The 21,364-nt window shown below is 46.3% G+C and overlaps 1 protein-coding gene across 7 annotated transcripts in view; it reads left to right on the top strand.

Annotated features, from left to right (window-relative positions):
• The window catches only part of CFAP57 (cilia and flagella associated protein 57), a 152,295-nt gene that overhangs the window by 21,336 nt on the left and 109,595 nt on the right, over window positions 1-21,364 (top strand). For all 7 annotated transcript variants that reach the window (XM_084635974.1, XM_084635972.1, XM_084635970.1 and 4 more), the window contains 2 exons: window positions 16,491-16,643; window positions 17,660-17,799. In XM_084635974.1, the coding sequence (XP_084492100.1) occupies window positions 16,491-16,643; window positions 17,660-17,799 (293 nt within the window). The remainder of the gene's footprint in view (window positions 1-16,490; window positions 16,644-17,659; window positions 17,800-21,364) is intronic.

The following is a 21,364-nucleotide window of genomic DNA, read 5'->3' as shown; positions in this document are numbered from 1 at the left end:
GCTAGATCATTGGGACAACGCTGCGTTCCTGTGTAGGAAATCAGTTGGTCTTCATCAGCTTCCAAGTCCCCTAAAATTGGGAAATGGAAGTCTTTGATGACAGGATCAGCATCTTCATTCAGCCCCAAGTCAGAGGATCTTCTGCAGCCTGGCTCTAGCTATTCTTGTGCAGGAATGGCTTGCTTCATCCTCGGAGTCTGCTGATCCTGGGGTTCCCTCTGTGCCTGGACTTTGTTGCTGCCTCTGCATAGTGCTGTAACTGTGCCTTCCTTCATACTGAAGTCTGTCTTGGCACCAGAGAAGCCTGTTGTAATCTACATAGGTTCTTATGTTGTATTCATCAGTTTAGTATCTGAGTGCCTTCCAATAGTGTGTTAAGCAACATGACTAACATCTGTCATCTTTTCCCTATGGGGGTGGGAAGTGTGTGCAATGGAGTGTTTTGTTTTGGTAGGATTTTTAAAATATGTACATGTTGCTATGTATGTGTGTCACAGGCTGGCTGGTCCTTTAAGGGGAGTTGGTCTCAGTTTCACCTGTGAAAGATGTGTTACCTCCCAGCTGATCTTGATTGGCTGGCAATCAGGTGGCTCCATTCAATTAACAGACGCAGCTGGGGGAGAGTTGGACGATTTCCATAAAGGGGTGGGAGAAATAAGATGGGGAGGAAAGCTGTAGGAGGGAGGTTGTTTCTTGTGACTGGGCCTGAAAGGAGAGGATAGCAGGGGGGAAGCAGTCTCCTATGACAGACTTGGGAAAAAGCTAGCCTCCAAGCAAACAGCCTGAAGGTAGACTGGGAATAAGGATCCAGCCTGGGGAGAACCAGATTGGGGTAATGACTTCAGGGAAGACGCCCTCAGAGTAAGTGACTTTGGAAGGATCCATTTCTCCATGGAGGAAGTCCAGAGAGTTATCACTTTCTGAGTGAGTGGGATGGAAGGATAGCCCAGGATGAGCGGTCTTGGTTCTGCCTCGCAAGGATTCCCAGGCCAGAAGGGACCACTGTGATCATAGAATCATAGAATATCAGGATTGGAAGGGACCTCAGGAGGTCATCTAGTCCAACCCCCTGCTCAAAGCAGGACCAATCCCCGACTAAATCATCCCAGCCAGGGCTTTGTCAAGCCTGACCTTAAAAACTTCTAGGGAAGGAGATTCCACCACCTCCCTAGGTAACGCATTCCAGTGTTTCACCACCCTCCTAGTGAAAAAGTTTTTCCTAATATCCAACCTAAACCTCCCCCACTGCAACTTGAGACCATTACTCCTTGTTCTGTCATCTGCTACCACTGAGAACAGTCTAGAGTCATCTTCTTTGGAACCTCCTTTCAGGTAGTTGACAGCAGCTATCAAATCCCCCCTCATTCTTCTCTTCTGAAGACTAAACATCCCCAGTTCCCTCAGCCTCTCCTCATAAGTCATGTGTTCCAGTCCCCTAATCATTTTTGTTGCCCTCCGCTGGACTCTTTCCAATTTATCCACATCCTTCTTGTAGTGTGGGGCCCAAAATTGGACACAGTACTCCAGATGAGGCCTCCTCAATGTCTAATAGAGGGGAACGATCACGTTCCTCGATCCGCTCGCTATGCCCCTACTTATACATCCCAAAATGCCATTGGCCTTCTTGGCAACAAGGGCACACTGCTGACTTATATGCAGCTTCTCGTCCACTGTCACCCCTAGGTCCTTTTCCACAGAACTGCTGCCTAGCCATTCGGTCCCTAGTCTGTAGCTGTGCATTGGGTTCTTCAGTCCTAAGTGCAGGACCCTGCACTTATCCTTATTGAACCTCATCAGATTTCTTTTGGCCCAATCCTCCAATTTGTCTAGGGCCCTCTGTATCCTATCCCTACCCTCCAGCGTATCTACCACTCCTCCCAGTTTAGTGTCATCTGCAAACTTGCTGAGGATGCGATCCACACCATCCTCCAGATCATTTATGAAGATATTGAACAAAACCAGCCCCAGGACCGACCCCTGGGGCACTCCACTTGATACCAGCTGCCAACTAGACATGGAGCCATTGATCACTACCCGTTGAGCCCGACAATCTAGCCAGCTTTCTAACCACCTTATCGTCCATTCATCCAGCCCATACTTCTTTAACTTGCTGACAAGAATACTGTGGGAGACTGTGTCAAAAGCTTTGCTAAAGTCAAGGAACAATATGTCCACTGCTTTCCCTTCATCCACAGAGCCAGTTATCTCGTCATAGAAGGCAATTAGATTAGTTAGGCATGACTTGCCCTTGGTGAATCCATGCTGACTGTTCCTGATCACTTTCCTCTCCTCTAAGTGCTTCAGAATTGATTTCTTGAGGACCTGCTCCATGATTTTTCCAGGGACTGATGTGAGGCTGACTGGCCTGTAGTTCCCAGGATCCTCCTTCTTCCCTTTTTTAAAGTTGGGCACTACATTAGCCTTTTTCCAGTCATCTGGGACCTCCACCGATCGCCATGAGTTTTCAAAGATAATGGCCAATAGCTCTGCAGTCACATCAGCAAACTCCTTTAGCACTCTCGGATGCAACGCATCCGGCCCCGTGGACTTGTGCTCGTCCAGCTTTTCTAAATAGTCCCGAACCACTTCAGATCATCTAATCTGACCTCCTGTATAACACAGGCAATAAAAGTTCCCCGAAATAGATTAAGAGTGATGGAGAATCCACCATGACCCTTGTTAAATTGTTCCAGTGGTTAATTATCCTTACTTTCAAAAATGTACGCCTTATTTCATTCCTATCAATTTCCCCTTTCTTCCTTTTGCTATATATTATTTTGTTATTTTTATAGGTGCCTTCACTTCTCCTCTAAACCAGACTGGTTTTTTAATCAGCACAGCCTTTTTCATCTAGTAAGCAGTCTTAAATGATTCCCAATTATGATTCACATTTTTCTTATTAAATTCTTCCTTCTGGCTGACTTGGCTCATAATTGTTTCCAGCTTTGTGAAATTGGCCCTCTCAAAGCACTGAGTAAATATATTACTGGTCTGGACTTTATTCTGCTTGCAAATTATAAATGTGATCATGACCACTTGTACCTAACCTACCATTAATTCTTAGTTCTGTGATCAGTTCCTCTTTATCTGTTAGGACCAGGTCTAATAAAGAATTCCCCTGTGTTGGCGGCAACACTTTTTGAGTTAGGAAATTGTCATCTATAATGTCTAGAAATTCCAAGGATGTTATAATATGGCAGCATGAGACCTCCAGCATGCGTCACTCAAATTGAAGTCCCTCATGATCAAACATTTTTTCCCTACACCTTATAGATATATGTGTAAGGAGGCAGTCATCCTGTTCCTTCTTGTGATTTGGTGGTTTGTAGCAGGCACCAATCAATACCTCATCTTATGCTTTCTCTGTTAGGACTTTGATTCATTAGCATTCAAAATTATTTTCTTCTGAGTTATCAGTGACTCAGAAACAGGTAATGCCATTCTTGACATAAAGTGCCACTCCCCCTCCCCTTTTGCCCAGTTGATCCTCCCTAAATAGGTTATAACCATTCATTTTAACATTTCAATCATGCAAATCATCCCACCAGTTTTCAGTAATACCAGCTAGATTGAATTTTTCTTGTAAATCCAGTTTCTCTTGTTTGTTACCCAGGTTCCTAGCATTGGTGCATAGGCAATTGTAAAATTGCTTCTCTTCATGTCCTTTGGTCCCTTTATTCATTCTGTTCTCAACATCTCAATTTTGTGCTAATTGAGCGCTTACATCTTCCCTCATTTTACCTTCCCATTTTGCTATTAGTTTAACCCCATCCTGATTACTCTAGCCAGCCTGTCCCAGGGAGATTGGTTCCCCTTCTGCTGAGGAGGAGGAGATCTAAACTATACAGTCCTCTCTCCCCATAGGTGTACCAGTGTTCCACAAAACCAAAACGCTCTACCTTCCATCACTTACCTAGCCAATGGTTTACTTCCAGAATCTTCTGCCTCCTGTCTTTCTTCACTCATGGAACAGGAAGGATTTCAGATGATTGCTTGGACATTCTTCTTCAGCACACTTCCGAGTTCTCTGGAGTCATCTAGTATCTGTGAGATATCTCGCAATGCAGTGTCATTAGTACCAATATGAACCATCACCAGTGAATCCTTGCCTCTCAACTTCAGAAGTCTATCCAATCTTAGAGTGATGGCTTGTGTCTTGGCTCCTAGAAGACAGCACATTGTCCAGTTGTCCACCTGTCCTTTGCAGAATGTTCTTTTGATTCTTCTGAGTACTGTATTGAATTTCCAACGAGAATTGTCTGTCTTCTTTGGATGGGTAGAGAACTCTTTGTATGCAGGCTTGATTTTCTTACTCGTTGGGCTGAGCTGCCATCCACATATGTGTCCCATACATCTCTCTGTTTCCTTGGACCTGCTGGATCTTGAGAGGTATCTTCCAGAGTTTCCATGTTGAGAACCTGGTATTGATTTGAAATTTCTAGATGAGTGGAATTCCTCCTGCTTCTCTTCTCTCTGGTGGCCCCAGCCTTCCCATGCTTATCTGTTTCCAGCAGTGCAGCGTGCTGCCGTGACCTCCTGCCTCTGATTGTTAAGGACAGGATCACTCTCAGGTCTCAAGGTCCCAAGTTCCTGCTGAATTATATATATATTTTTTAGAATTATATATGTACCGATGTATTTATTTCCCAGGTTTCTTCCCCAAGCCTCATTTTTCCTTGGGGAAGCCAATCTTCACACACTTGATATAGTTAAGACCATTGTGTCTTTACATTGACAGGACAAAATTATGCAGGAACACACCTAGACTGTTTATGGCCTTTGCAGAGAGGATTAAGGGTCAGGCAATATCCACTCAGGGATTATCTAACTGAGTCTCCATCCGTATCAGGACATGCCCTGAGTTAGTCAGTTTAGATCCACCTTAGAGCTCAAGAAGCCTCTGCTGGCTGTTTGAAGAATGTCCCTATTTCTGAAATCTGTAGGGTAGCTACCTGCCACTCAGTCCACATATTTACTAGTCATTACTCTTTGATAAAGGCTTCCAGATTGAATGCCGTTTTATTTAGGGTTGTCTTATAGTTACTGTTTTAGCAGAACTACTTCCCACCTGTCATGCTGTCTTGAGTGGCTCACGACAGTGAGTGCCTACCTCGGGGCAGACTGTCAAAAACAGGGCAGATACAACCAGCTTGAGGTATGTTCTATAATTAGATTTTACCAAGTCAGTAACAAATGTGAACTCCTGGATCTCTATAAAAATCTTACCATGGAGTCCCAGACAGTCCCCTTAGACTCTCCAGTCTATCTGGCCATCCCATACAACTGGACTTAGTGTTAAATGGTCACCTACACCAAAAATCACACAATATGCAGATTGCTTCCAGTCCCAAGAGACCACTTACTTAGCCTAGATCAATTGGTATCCTATATCGTATGCGAAATACAATGCCTGTAGCCAGTCCTGTGTTAAACTATCTAAAGGTTTATTCACTTGGAAAGAGAAATAAGAGTTATTTACAGCTTAAAACAAGCAAACATATACACACAAATGAGTTACTATCTAAAACCTAAGAGTGACAGAGTTGTAGAGAGCTGTCTATTCAAAGTGTCTTTCAGAGTGGACCCAGGAGACAACCCTTGGGGATCTCTGGCTTCAGTTTGGTGACTGGCCCTGTGAGAGTACAAACAGCAAAGAGATGAAAAATCTTCACATCAGCTCTTTTTACTTCCCTCTTCCAGCATTCAAAGTGATGGGAAGATGCCTTCTGCATGTGGTGGATGGGGCAATTAACAAAGTTTTTGTCTTATAATGGTTAAATTTTGATAGTTCTCCTGGATGGGCTGGGGTGATGATTTCCATGCCTGGATTCACAAGTTTAGTGCAAACATTTTCAAAGTTATAAAGCAAAAAGTACATATTTTCTTATGGCATGGTATACAGACATTACGAGTGAGATTAATGCATGCAGCAACTTACAAGCCTTTTGTAGATTCTAAACACTAAATACATTCTTACAAGACTAATACCTATTTTGAGCAAAACTAACATACAGGTGAACTGGTCTGGTTTCCAATTATGAATCTGTCAGTTCTTCAAATGCTTGTTCATGTCAATTCCAGTCAGGTGTGTGCGTGTACATGGCAGCTGGAAGATATTTCCCCTAGCAGTATCCGTTGGGTCAGTCCAGGTGCCCCCTGTAGTGGCGCCATCATGGCGCTCAATATAGGGCCCTACTGATCCACCAACCCCTCAGTTCCTTCTTACCGCCAGTGATCGTTAGCTGGAACTTCCCCTTGCTCTTGTTGTGACAAGTGCATTTGGCAGTTTGTATATAGTTCTTCATTAGTTTATAGTTAGTGTTAAGTAGTTAGTAGATACTTTACTTAGTTCTTAAGTTTCCTTTGGAGGGGTTTCCCCTCCAGCGCTATCCCAGTGCTAGGGCATGCCGCATCCTCCTGGCTTCAAAGCCTGTGAGGTCAGCAGCAAGTAAATGCCCAGAAGCGATCCTCACACTTTGTGTTTGAAGTGTTTGGGAGAGAGCCATCAAAAGGATCACTGTAAGATCTGCAGGGGGTTTTGCCCCAGGACACTGATAGATAGAGATCAGCGCCTGAAGGTCCTACTAATGGAAGTGGCACTCCGGCCCCAGTCCGACCCCGGGTCGGCGGACCTGGCACCAAGTACCTCCTCCTCGGTATGCAGTGCCCCAGCACCGTTGGCACGGGGATCAGTGCCAAGTAAGGACAAGAACTCTCGGCACCGTCATGGCTCCACTCAAGGCTCACATGCCACAGGTAGGCACCGGTCTCAATCGCCAGTGCCACAGAATAATAGGAGACCAGAGAGGGGTTGTTTCCCCACAGCCCCTCACCCCCACCCCACCCTAGCCAGACCCAAGGAGCCAGCCGTTGTGAGACCCGAGTCGGGCCACACTACCTCAGCCCCAGAGACAGTCGCGTCAACTCCTGCCCCCGTAGAAGGGCGGTTGAGTCCGGACCATTCTCGTTGACCCCGGAGGTATTTGAGGCAGCCTGGGAGCTGCTTCAGCTCACGGCATCATTCTCCCCACCTAGACAGAATAGGTCATCGGCACCAGTCACTCCTCCGGCACCATCAAGGGGAAAGCCTGCAATGATGTCCCAGCGGTCTCCATCCCCAGTGCACTGCTCCCCGGTGCCAGAACAGGGGCAGCAGCCTCATTGGTCCCCAAGCCCTCGGTGTGGACCCTTGGTGCTCAGAGTACCACTCCTCTGTGGTCCTCCTTTTCGGAGACCTTGGAGTTGGGGTTGGACTCCTATCGATCTCGTAGGAGCAGAAGTAGATGGTCTGGGTCATCACGAGACCAGCACCCTTACCCGGCACCATGGCCCATGCAGTGGCAGCCCCCAGCACAGTGGCCCTTTTGAACTCCCTGGGCCTTTCACCAAGGCCAAGGTCAGAACCAAGGGTCGCATTCCAGGATGGCAGCGGTGGCCTCCGCCACTTTCGTACCACCTCTGGCACCATCAGCATTGGAAGGATCAGGGGTAGCTGCATCACTTACTGACGCCACCATCCCAACCCCTGTGGCACCAGCGTCGTCTACGCCAGCCCCAGTGGTATCAGCACTGATGTCCTTGGCACCAACAGCCTTGTCATCGACAGGCCCAACACCATAGGTTCTGGCTTCAACAACTTCGGCACTGGCAGCCTTGGAACCGACGTATACAGCTCCGGTATCAAGGACCACGGCACCGTTTGCGCCCAGGATCCCCAAACACCGAAGGACCCCTTGGGCGCGGAGAGAAGAGAGCAGCCACTCGGGTGATGTCTACTGGGATTGCCATGAGAAGGGACTCCTGGCTCTAGATATCAGGTCTGCCATATGAGGTCCAGCAGACCATTCAAGATCTCCCTTTTGAGAGTGCAACTCTATTTTCCGAAAAGACAGATAAAAAGCTACATAGCCTAAAAGACTCGAGAGCCACCCTCAAATTGCTGGACCTCCACACCCCTGCCACACAGCAGAGGTATTTTAGGTCGTAACCTCCTCCGCAGTTCTTCCAACCACAGAACCAGCAGGATGGCTCACAGAGGAGAAACAGGAGTGGCAGGAAGAGGCCGCAGCTGTCCTCACGCCAGGGCTCTGGCCTGTCCAAACCTTCAGCCAGCCAGAAGCAGGCCTTTTGAAGGTGCGAACAAGGACGGCGCACCAACACTTGCAATGGATCCAACCTGCCTTACCTTCTCTTCCCGACTATCCCCTTTCTACCCTGCGTGGGCCCGTATCACTTCGGACCACTGGTTGCTCCGCACAGTGGAGAGGGGATACTCCTTCCAATTCTCGGCCCTCCTGCCCTTCCACCCCCGTTCCTCATCCCTCTTCAGGCACCCTTCTCACAAGCAACTCCTCATACAGGAGGTGCACTTACTTCTCTCACTGTGAGCAGTGTAAGAGGTTCCTCAGGAGCTGAAGGGCAAAGGCTTCTATTCCCAGTATATCCTAATACCGAAAGCCAAAGGCGGTCTCAGGCCCATCGTGGACCTGCAAGAGCTCAACAAGTTCATGAGGAAACTGAAGTTCCGCATGGTCTCTTTGGCCTCCATCATCCCTTCCTGGGATCGAGGGGACTTGAAGGGAGGCCATCTTTTCTACGTGTTCCTGCCCATCCCTCTCGTTCACAAGGTAATCCTTAAGATACGGACAGAAGAGGCTTCAGTGATATTGTTAGCTCCAGCCTGGCCCCACCAACACTGGTACACAGCTCTCCTGGAAATGTCCGTGGAAGCCCCAATCATCTTGCCACTCCTCCCAGACTTAATAACTCAGGATCACGGCCGTCTCCAGCACCCAAATCTTGAGACGTTGCACCTCACAACATGGAAGCTCCATGGCTGAATCCCATGGAGCTTTCCTGCTCGGACCCAGTTAGACAATTTCTCCTTGGCAGTAGGAAACCCTCCAACAGGGCTACCTACCTTGCCAAGTAGAAGAGATTCTCAAACTGGTGAGTGCAGTATCATTTGTCCCCAGCATTCACCTCTATACCACTCATTCTGGGCTACCTTAGAATCATAGAATATTACGGTTGGAAGAGATCTCAGGAGGTCATCTAGTCCAATCCCCTGCTCAAAGTAGGACCAACACCAACTAAATCATCCCCGCCAGGGCTTTGTCAAGTCGGGCTTAAGAAACCTCTAAGGATGGAGATTCCACAACCTCCCTAGGTAACCCATTCCAGTGCTTCACCACCCTCCTAGTGAAATAGTGTTTTCTAATATCCAACCTAGACCTCCCCCACTGCAACTTGAGACCATTGTTTCTTGTTCTGTCATCTGCCACCACTGAGAACAGCCTAACTCCATCCTCTTTGGAACCTCCCGTCAGGTAATTGAAGGCTGCTAACAAATCCCCCCTCTCTCTTCTCTTCTGCAGACTAAATCACCCCAGTTCCCTCAGCCTCTCCTCGTAAGTCATGTGCCCCAGTCCGCTAATCATTTTCGTTGCCCTCCACTGGACTCTCTCCAATTTGTCTACCTCCTTTCTGTAGTGCGGGCAACAAAACTGGACGCAATACTCCAGGTGTAGCCTCACCAGTGCCGAATAGAGGGGAATGATCAATTCCCTCTATCTGCTGGCAGTGCACCTACTAATACACCCCAATATGCTGTTGGCCTTCTTGGCAACAAGGGCACGCTGCTGACACATATCCAGCTTCTCGTCCACTGTAATCCCCAGGTCCTTTTCCGCAGAACTGCTGCTTAGGCAGTCAGTCCCCAGCCTGTAGCAGTGTATGGGATTCTTCCTTCCTAAGTGCAGGACTCTGCATTTGTCCTTGTTGAACCTCATCAAATTTCTTTTGGCCCAATCCTCCAATTTGTCTAGGTCACTCTGGACCCCATCCCTACCCTTCAGCATATCTACCTCTCCCCTGAGTTTAGTGTCATCTGCGAATTTGCTGAGGATGCAATTCATCCCACCATCCAGATCATTAATAAAGATGTTGAACAAAACCAGCCCCAGGATCAACCCCTGTGGCACTCCGCTTGATACCAGCTGCCAACTAGACATGGAGCCATTGATCACTACCCGTTGAGCCCGACAATCTAGCCAGCTTTCTGTCCACCTTATAGTCCATTCATCCAAGCCATACTTCTTTAACTTGCTGGGAAGAATACCGTGGGAGACTGTATCAAAAGTTTTGCTAAAGTCAAGATATATCGCATCCACTGCTTTCCCCATATCCACAGAGCCACTTACTCATCATAGAAGGCAATCAGGTTTGTCAGGCATGACTTGCCCTTGATGAATCCATGTTGACTGTTCCTGATCACCTTCCTCTCTTCCAAGTGCTTCAAAATGGATTCCTTGAGGACCTGCTCCATGATTTTGCTGGGGACTGAAGTGAGGCTGACTGGTCTGTAGTTCCCCGGATTCTCTTTCTTCCCTTTTTTAAAGATGGGCACTATATTTGCCTTTTTTCTAATCGTCAGGGACCTCCCCTGGTAACCACGAATTTTTAAAGATAATGGCCAATGGCTCTGCAATCACATCAGCCAACTCCCTCAGCACCCTTGGATGCATTAGATCTGGACCCATGGGCTTGTGCATGTCCAGGTTTTCTAAATAGTCCTTAACCTGTTCTTTCACCACTGAGGGCTGCTCACCTCCTCCCCATACTGTGCCCAGTGCAGCAGTCTGACCTTGTCTGTGAAGACCGAGGCAAAAAATCATTGAGTATTTCAGCTTTTTCCACATCATCTGTCACTAGGTTGCCTTACAGTCGCGAACTTTCGTTGGCGCCGGTGGGTGCTCGCGCCACCCCTCCCGACTCCACCCCCTCCCTGCCCCTATTGGATCCGTCCCCAAATCTCCGTCCTGGCCCCACCTCTTTCCCAAGCACGCCACGTTCTTCCTCCTCCCTCCTCCCGCCCTCCCAGGCTTGCCGCACAAAACAGCTGTTTCACGGTGCAAGCACTGGGATGGAGGGGGAGAAGCAGGACATGGCAGCCTGCTCAGGGGAGGAGGTGGAGCGGAGGCAGAGGTGAACTGGGACGGGCAGGGAGCTGCCGGTAGGTGCTCTGCACCCACCAATTTTTCCCTGTGGGTGCTCCGGCGCTGGCACCAATGGGTTGCCTCCCCCATTTGTTACCCTTCACATCCCTTGCTAGCTGCAACTCCAGTTGTGCCTTGGCCTTAGAATCATAGAATATCAGGGTTGGAAGGGACCTCAGGAGGTCATCTAGTCCAACCCCCTGCTCAAAGCAGGACCAATCCCCAATTAAATCATCCCAGCCAGGGCTTTGTCAAGCCTGACCTTAAAAACTTCTAAGGAAGGAGATTCCACCACCTCCCTAGGTAACGCATTCCAGTGTTTCACCACCCTCCTAGTGAAAAAGTTTTTCCTAATATCCAACCTAAACCTCCCCCACTGCAACTTGAGACCATTACTCCTTGTTCTGTCCTCTTCTACCACTGAGAATAGTCTAGAACCATCCTCTTTGGAACCACCTCTCAGGTAGTTGACAGCAGCTATCAAATCCCCCCTCATTCTTCTCTTCTGCAGACTAAACAATCCCAGTTCCCTCAGCCTCTCCTCATAAGTCATGTGTTCCAGACCCCTAATCATTTTAGATGCCCTTCGCTGGACTCTTTCCAATTTATCCACATCCTTCTTGTAGTGTGGGGCCAAAAACTGGACACAGTACTCCAGATGAGTACTCACCAATGTCGAATAGAGGGGGACGATCACGTCCCTCGATCTGCTCGCTATGCCCCTACTTATACATCCCAAAATGCCATTGGCCTTCTTGGCAACAAGGGCACACTGCTGACTCATATCCAGCTTCTCGTCCACTGTCACCCCTAGGTCCTTTTCCACAGAACTGCTGCCTAGCCATTCGGTCCCTAGTTTGTAGCTGTGCATTGGGTTCTTCCGTCCTAAGTGCAGGACCCTGCACTTATCCTTATTGAACCTCATCAGATTTCTTTTGGCCCAATCCTCCAATTTGTCCTTGTTCGTGAAGACAGAGGCAAAAAAAGCATTGAGTACATTAGCTTTTTCCACATCCTCTGTCACTGGGTTGCCTCCCTCATTCATTAAGGGGCCCACACTTTCCTTGGCTTTCTTCTTGTTGCCAACATACCTGAAGAAACCCTTCTTGTTACTCTTAACATCTCTCGCTAGCTGCAGCCCCAGGTGTGATTTGGCCCTCCTGATTTCATTCCTACATGCCCGAGCAATATTTTTATACTCTTCCCTGGTCATATGTCCAACCTTCCACTTCTTGTAAGCTTCTTTTTTATGTTTAAGATCTGCTAGGATTTCACCGTTAAGCCAAGCTGGTCGCCTGCCATATTTACTATTCTTTCGACACATCGGGATGGTTTGTCCCTGTAACCTCAACAGGGATTCCTTGAAATACAGCCAGCTCTCCTGGACTCCTTTCCCCTTCATGTTAGTCCCCCAGGGGATCCTATCCATCCGTTCCCTGAGGGAGTCGAAGTCTGCTTTCCTGAAGTCCAGGGTCCGTATCCTGCTACTTACCTTTCTTCCCTGTGTCAGGATCCTGAACTCAACCAACTCATGGTCACTGCCTCCCAGATTCCCATCCACTTTTGCTTCCCCTACTAATTCTTCCCGGTTTGTGAGCAGCAGGTCAAGAAAAGCTCCCCCACAGTTGGCTCCTCTAGCACTTGCACCAGGAAATTGTCCCCTACGCTTTCCAAAAACTTCCTGGATTGTCTATGTAATCAGGCCTTCCTGATTACAACCCTGCAATGCTCTAGCAATATTTTTATACTCCTCCCTAGTCATCTGTCCAAATTTCCACTTCTTGTAAGTTTCCTTTTTCAGTTTAAGCTCACTGAAGATTTCACTGTTAAGCCAAGCTGGTCGCCTGCCATAATTTGCTATTATTTCTGCACATCGGTATGGTTTGTTTCTGCACCCTCAATAAGGCTTCTTTAAAATACAGCCAGCTCTCCTGGACTCCTTTCCCCCTCATATTAGCCTCCCAGGGGATCTTGCCCATCAGTTCCCTAAGGGAGTCTAAGTCTGCTTTTTTGAAGTCTAGGGTCCTTATTTGTTATTCTCCTTTCTTCCTTTTGTCAGGATCCTGAACTCAACCATCTCATGGTCACTGCTGCCTAGGTTGCCACCCACTTCTGCTTCCCCTACCGAGTCATCCCTGTTTGTGAGCAGCAGGTCAAGAGGAGTACAGCCCCTAGTTGGTTCCCCCAGCACTTGTACCAGGAAGTTGTCCCCAACACTCTCCAAAAACTTCCTGGATTGTCTGTGCATTGCTGTATTGCTCTCCCAACAGATGTCAGGGTGATTGAAGTCCCCCATTAGAACCAGGGCCTGTGATCTGGAAACTTCAGTTAGTTGTCCGAAAAAAGCCTCATCTACCTTATCCTTCTGATTCGGTGGTCCATAGCACACACCCACCACAACATCACGCTTGTTGCTCTTGCCTGTAAACTTAACCCATATACTCTCAACAGGCTTTTCTCCAGTTTCATACTGGAGCTCTGAGCAATCATACCGTTCTCTTACATAAAATGCAACTCCTCCACCTTTCCTCCCATCCTTGTCCTTCCTGAAAACTTTATACCCATCCATGACAGTGCTCCAGTCATGTGAATTGCCCCACCAAGTTTCTGTTATTCCAATCAATCATAGTTCCTTGATTGTGGCAGGACTTCCAATTCTTCCCACTTGTTTCCCAGGCTTCTTGCGTTCGTGTACATGCACTTAAGATAACTAGCTGATTGCCCTACTTTCTCACTATGAATCAGGAGGCTTCCCATTTTGTACCCTCCTCCTTGTGTTTCCTCCTGGTATCCCACTTCCCCACTGACCTCTGGGCTTAGGTCACCATCCCCCGGCGAACCTAGTTTAAAGCCCTCCTCACTAGTTTAGCAGGCTTGCCTGCAAAGATGCTCTTCCCTCTCTTCGTTAGGTGGATCCCATCTCTTCCTAGCAATCCTTCTTCCCGGAACAACATTCCATGGTTGAAGAATCCAAAGCCTTCTCTCCAACACCACCTGCATGACCACACATTCACCTTCACAATTCAATGGTTCCTACCTGAGCCTTTTCCTTCAACAGGGAGGATGGACAAGAACACAACTTGCGCTTCAAACTCCTTTATCCTTCTTCCCAGAGCCAAGTAGTCTGCGGTGATCCACTCAAGGTCATTCTTGGCAGTATTTTTGGTGTCCATGTGGAAAAGTAGGAAGGGGTAGCAGTCCGAATTCTTGATCAGTCTCGGCAGACACTCGGTCACATCCTGCATTCTAGCTCCAGGCAAGCAGCACACTTCTTGAGTTTCCCGGTCTGGTCGGCAGACAGGTGACTCTGTCCCCCTTAGGAGGGAGTTCCCGGTCACCACCACCCGTCTCCTCCTCTTGGGAATGGTGGTCATGGAGCCACCATCCCTAGGACAATGCATCCCATGCCTTCCAGCTGATGGGGTCTCCTTCTGAACCCTTCCCTCAGAGGGCTCTTCCAAATCCTTCTCCACAGTAGTACCTGTGCAGAGAGCCTACCTTCTCCATCTCAAGCAGCAGGGGCTGTGCAGGTCATCAATAACGGTTCACTTGACCACCATCTCTGCCTTCCATCCAGGCTCAGAGGGCCAGTCGGTGTTTGCCAACCCTATGGTCAGCCGTTTCCTGAAAGGTCTCAACAGGCTATATCCACACATCCGACAACTGGCCCCAACTTGGGACCTCAATCTGGTCCTTTCCAAATTGATGGGTCTGCCCTTCGAACCGCTGGTGACTTGTTCCCTGCTCTACCTGTCATACAAGATGGTGTTTCTGGTAGCGATAACCTCAGCCAGGAGGAGGGTGTCTGAGCTCAAGGCCCTAACATCAGAGCCCCCTTACACTGAGTTCTATAAGGACAAGGTTCAGCACAGGCCACATCCAGCTTTCCTCCTGAAGGTTGTCTTCCAGTTTCACATCAACCAGGACATCTTCCTCCCAGTGTTCTTTCCTAAGCCGCACTCGAACGGCAGGGAGCAGAGTTTCCACTCACTGGTTGTCCGCAGAGCGCTAGCCTTTTACATTGAAAGAACGAAACCATTTAGGAAGTCCATTCAATTGTTTGTGGTTGTGGCAGACAGGATGAAGGGTCTTCCTCATGAATGAATTTCCTCGTGGATCATGTCCTGCATCCATGAATGCTATAACCTGGCAGAGGTGCTTGCCCCTCCGCTCACAGCGCACTCCACTAGGGCGCAGACTTTTTCAGCAGTGTTCCTGGCACAAGTTCCGACCCAGGAAATATGCAGAGCGGTGACATGGTCCTCCATACATACTTTCACTGCGAATTATGCAATTACCCAGCAGGCCAGAGATGATGCGGCCTTTGGTAGAGCAGTGCTATAGTCAGTGGAAAGCTCCGACCCCGCCTCCTGATCTTAGACTTGGGAGTCACCTGATTGGAATTGACATGAACAAGCACTCGAAGGAGAAAAAACGGTTACTCACCTTCTCGTAACTGCTCTTCGATATGTGTTGTTCATGTCCATTCCAATATCCACCCACCTACTCCTCTGTTGGAGTAGCCAGCAAGAAGGAACTGAGGGGGTGGTGGGTCAGTAGGGCCCTATATTGAGCGCCATGATGGCGCCACTCCAGGGGGACCAACGGATATTGCTAGGGGAAAAATCTTCCGGCTGCTGTGCATGTGCATGCGCACACACCTGATTGGAGTGGACATGAACAACACATCTCGAAGAACAACAGTTTCGAGGTGAGTAACTGTTTTTTCTTAGCTAATGTCTGCAGTCTTGGCAAGAGCTGGCCCCTGGCCTGCCAGCATCACACCACCTTCAAGCAAACTGATGACTGCTTGTAAGTCACCAAGAGTGGAATGCATGTGGACAATCATTCGAAGACTAAATGGTTACTTACCTTACAGTAATTGTGATTCTTTGAGATATATTGTCCGCATGGATTCCATGACCTGCTTTCCTTCCCCCTACTACAGAGTCCTACCCCTCTTATATTCTGTAGTGGTGAAGGAGCTGGTTGTGCCCACTCTGCTCTTTATTCCCTTGGGTAGGGGAGCACTAGGAGAACTGGGGCACAGGTGCATCCCCAATGGTCACTGCTGGCCAAAAGGATCTATGCACATAGGAAACATGATCACTAGGACTGGAGTCCATGTCATTTCAAAGAAGTGCAAGTACTGTAAGGTAAGGAACTGTTCTTTCATGGACAACCGTAATTCTACCATTTCCTAACTTGAATGCTTGACTTTGCTTTGTGTTCTTTTGTTGCCGTTTTTTGTATGTGATACATCTATTAAGACAAATGTTGAAAACGTGTTCTGAAATTATAGCTATTAAAGATGGAAAATTCCATCTGGGTCACCTTGTCTGCATTGCTGTCTTTGTAGGTAAGGCACCTGCTTCTTTAGAGTCAATTGATTTCTAAGCATATCCCTACCAAAGCAGAATTACGCTGCAAGTGTGTGTGCTATGTGGAGTACTGAGATTTGAAATAGTCTAATGGGTCTGGTTTGCTGTGTAGATTCCCCAGGATCAGCGCACCAGTGACCCAAATCAGTCAGACAAGCAGGATGTTATGTGCATGTGTTTTAGTCCCTCAGAGGAAACGCTACTCATTAGCACAAATAAAAATCAGCTCTACATCTTTACCATGTCCTCAACTGAGATAATTAAGGTAAGTTCAATTTGATCACCATTCTTTAAGCACAACACTCAGTAAGCGATATATAAGCAAGGCACTTGGTTTCCAGTGTCACTTTCTGTGGAAGGTTTTTGTAAAATCCACCTGTGAGACACTGAACCCATCCTATCCTTGTAGTGCAGAGAAGTGCTCTGTGTATATGTTTAATAAATTTAATATGCAAAAATCTTTAATATGATGTTAAATCTGAGAATCTGTCATGTGATTATTATATTTGGAAGTAGTAGTATTCATATTATGGTAGCACATAGAAGTCTTAGTCAAAATCAGAATCCCAATGTGTTGGGCACAAACGTGCAGTTGAAGATAGTTCCTGCACTAAAGAACTTTTACAAGCTAATTAAGGACAGAACTCTCATTGTCTTGAGCTGGGGGATAAATCTGGTATAAATGCCTAGATGGAATTAAATACTTATTCCAGGTGAGTCATACTAGAGCATCTGTACAGATAGGGACTGTTCCATGATGGCATACTTTTGTGTATGCAGTCCAAAACCTCACTGGCTTCTTCTCTCCTCACCCCCCGCCCCCGCTATATCATACTGCAAACTCCTATCTAATTTGCTTCCCAGGTTTCTACTTCCCATTCAGTATCTGCTTTTCAGATTATTTTTCCTTATATGCATTAAATGCCATCTTCCAGGTCAGTTTTCATTTTTGTTGTTGTTCATGTCTTTTTAGGCCCTTGTGCATTATTTTTCTGTACTTGCTAATGTGCACAAATCTTCACAATATAGTATTGTGTCTGAATCCCATCACTCTTCCATATCAGTAGTAAAGATGCCAAATAAGAATGTACCTAACACCATTATTCCCTATTTTAAATTTCTGGTGCTTTTTTAGTCGAGTACTACACAAGATACCTCTCCCCAATTCCATTCATTTCCTTTGCTTACTGCTTATCATTGTCCTTTGCTTACTGTCTCTTGATCAGTCTAAGCCAATATGATTTTTTTCTGGGTGTTTAATTTTCTGTGACTCTTCTCTAGGGGGAACCAGCTCACTTTGAGTATCTGAATTTCCCATTACATTCTGCTGCCATCACTGGACTGGACATCTGTATCCGTAAGCCTCTCGTTGCTACCTGTTCCCTGGACAGATCTGTACGCATCTGGAACTATGAAACCAAGTAAAGAACCATCTTTGTTTTTAGTGCTTTCTGTCTTTGTATGTCTCTTGTAATGGATGACTACAGATGTCTTAGCATGTGCATGTCTGTTTTGGCGGTGTCACGGTATGGTGTGGAATAAGAGTGGCCTTACTGGCAGGAGTTTGGGATCATCATAGATTTGCAATACATTCAAAACAAGTACCAATAATCATTAAGACCTTCATACCATAATATGCCATCATGTATTGCATATATGCCACACATTTCCCAAAAACGGTATTAGAAATGTTCAGAGAGCTTTCTTTGTTTTTAAAAAAATTACTGTTTTTTGTACATCTCACAAAAGGCTACTGTATGTTAATATGATGAGGCCATCTCACAAAAGGCTTCTGTATGTTAAAAAAAATTAGGAGTCCTTGTGGCACCTTAGAGACTAAAAAATTTATTTGGGCATAAGCTTTCGTGGGCTAGAACCCACTTCATCAGATGTATGAAGTAGTATCTTCAGGCCTCAAAGGGAGAGAAAAATAACTAATACATTTCAGAACACTCTAAAAATGATCTAAAATAATTCTGTATAACAAATCTGCTAGAAATAAATGCTTTACACTGCTGGAAAGGGGGATTCCCAGCTCTCCAGTGAGATATTGCAACCATTTATAGTCTGATGGCTTGCAAGATATAAGACTTGAAATCTGTCACTGGGCCAGGATTTTAATATTGCTCTTACTATACTTGAGATTAGTGAGGCAAGGTGGGTGAGGTAATACCTTTGATTAGACCAACACTTCTTTGTACTTACAACAAGACTGCAATCCTCAGATCAGTGTAATTTTAGGGGAAATTCAGTAAAGACTCTACCATTGGGGTGCCTTGGGCACTGCTCCATTCAGCAGATGAGAAAATAACTTTACAGTCATTCCAGTTCTGTGTTTCACCCACAGTTGTTTAAATTAACAAAATAGCTCTTCTGTATAGAGAAGAGTCTATTCCTGGAGTTGCTTTTGTGCCCCAAATGATGTAGTGCCCATTCTAGTACCAGGACTTTTCTGAACAGCCTGGCAGCCCTGAAAGGTATTTTCAGTTTGTAGGCAAATGCCCCACCTAAAATTCTGACTCTGAGCTACTGCTGGGGAAATTCCTCAGTGTGAAAGAGGGGTTGGTTGGCAGAAAGAAAGGAGATGCTTTTGTGAGAGGCTTTTTTTAAAAATGGCATCTGTTTGAGTCTGCCTACAGAACTGAAATATTTGAAATAGTCCTGGTGGAAGTGGATTAGTGGGCAGAGTTCAAGAGAGGTAGTCAAAGATGCATGGTAATATAATTTATCACATGGCTATCACCACCACTGTGGAACAAATACCAATTCCATACAAAAAGCTACATTAAAAGAACATTGAGGTTGCAAAATGAAGCACTCAAATGTTAGGCAATGCAATAATTAAAGTAATCCATGCAATGACCTGGAAGAAAACAAAATCATCACTGATAAAGTTTGCAGAAGACATAAAAATTGGGTGAATGATAAATAATGAAGAGGACAGGTCACTGATTCAGAGAGCAATCCACTTGGTATGTTGGGCACATGCAAACAATATGGATTTTACTACAGCTACATATAAACGTATACATCTAGGAACAAAGAATATAGGCCATACTTACCAGAGCGGGACTCTCTCCTGGGAAGTAGTGACTCTGAAAAAGATTTGGGGGTCATGGTGAATAATCAGCTGAACATGAGCTCCCAGTGTGAGGCTGTGGCCAAAAGAGCTAATGGGATCCTTGGATGCATGAACAGGGGAATCTTGAGAGGTTATTTTACCTCTGTCTTTGGCACGGTGCAACCACTGTTGGAATCCTGTGTCCAGTGCTGTTGCCCAAAATTCAAGAAGGTTGTTCAGGGTTGTAGAGGGTTCAGAGAAGAGTTGCAAGAATGATTAAAGGATTAGAAAACCTGCCTTATAACAATAGACTGAAGAAGCTCAATTTATTTAGCTTAACAAAGATAACGTTAGGGGGTGACTTGATCACAGTTTATAAGTAGTTACATGGAGAACAAATATTTAGTAGTGGGCTTTTCAATCTATCAGAAAAGGGTATAAAATGATCCACTGGCTGGTAGCTGAAGCTAAACAAATTCAGACTGAAAATAACGCATACATTTTTAACAATGAGAATGATTAACCACTGGAACAAATTTACCAAGGGTTGTGGTGGATTTTCCATTCCCACCACTTTTTAAATCAAGATTGGATGTTTTTCTAAAAGATATACTCTAGGAATTATTTTAGGGCAGTTCTCTGGCCTGTGTTATACAGGAGCTCAGACTAAATGATCTGACCTTGCAAGCTGTGAAACCTTATCTCTACCCCTTTGTGTTTGGGCTTTAATACAGACTCTAATTATATGATAATTTCCAGAAAATGATCCTAATATAAGTTTATTTGCCAAATGATGTTGCATATTTCATTGGCTATGGTTATGAGAAAACAATATATTATAGGCAGGATATGGCAATGCCTATTATCAAGCATGCCCAACACTTCCCCTTATAAGACCCTGTTTTCAGTTAATTATAACTTTCCCAGACTAACTGCTCCAGCTGAAATTTTCTATGCTACATGTCCACTTAAGGATGAATTTTTCAAAATATTTCAGCCTACATGGTTCAGTTGTTTATGAGAATAAGGCTAAATAAAATGTTGTTTTTCAATGTTAAAAATATTCTGGCAACATTTTCTTTGGAAAGCACCAGTACCGTCATGCCTTGGAACAAGGACTTGAAATTTGGCAGTGTCAAGGCTGTGCCTTTTGCCATCCCAGTGAAAATTTGCCCAGATTTGGCCAAGTTCTAAGCCTCTGAAAAATCACAGTTTGCACATGTTCGGACATGCTAGAGCTTAACAGATAAAATCTCTGAAGATTCGATCCTCACTGAGCATACTCAAGCCTCTCTCAGCTCCTAGCACATGCCAGACTGCACATGCACCATCCCCACAGAGAAACTGTACATACTCCATATAGCCCAGGGCTATAGGGGTGAAGCCAGACTCCCTGTCATAGCTTCCAGTTGCTGCATGGTGGAGCTGGGCACTGGAACTGAATTCAGGGCACTTGTCTTTCCTGTGCTCTCAGTGACACCCTGGATGATACCTAGGCAGTGTGGAAGAGAAGGCAATGAACTTCTAATGCAAAGGGATAAGAACCAGACCGAGAGTGTTGCATGGGAGGGTCAGGGGAGTAGATGATAAGGAGCCTAGGTGTTGGAGACTTTGACTGGAGGATGGCAGGGAGGTAGAGACTAAGTATGGAAGCAAGGGAGGTTGAGGTGGGGGAGACAGAGACTGGGTGGAGGAAACTGAGATTGGTTGCGGAGTTGGGGAGGGGACTGATAACCAGTGGAATGGGGAAAAGGGCATGGTAGGGAGAGGAGAAGATCCAGACAAGGAATCAGTATGTGGGGAAGAACTACGATTCTTCAGTGCTTGTTCCTGTCAATTCCAATTAGGTGTGTACGCACCGCATACTCGGCAGCCAGAAAGTTTTTCTCCTAGCAGTATCCATCAAGTTGGCTGAGGCACCCCCT

Source organism: Lepidochelys olivacea (assembly GCF_965140295.1).
Source record: "Lepidochelys olivacea isolate rLepOli2 genome assembly, chromosome: 8".
NCBI lineage: Eukaryota > Metazoa > Chordata > Testudines > Cheloniidae > Lepidochelys > Lepidochelys olivacea.
This window is presented reverse-complemented; position numbering and strand designations above follow the sequence as displayed.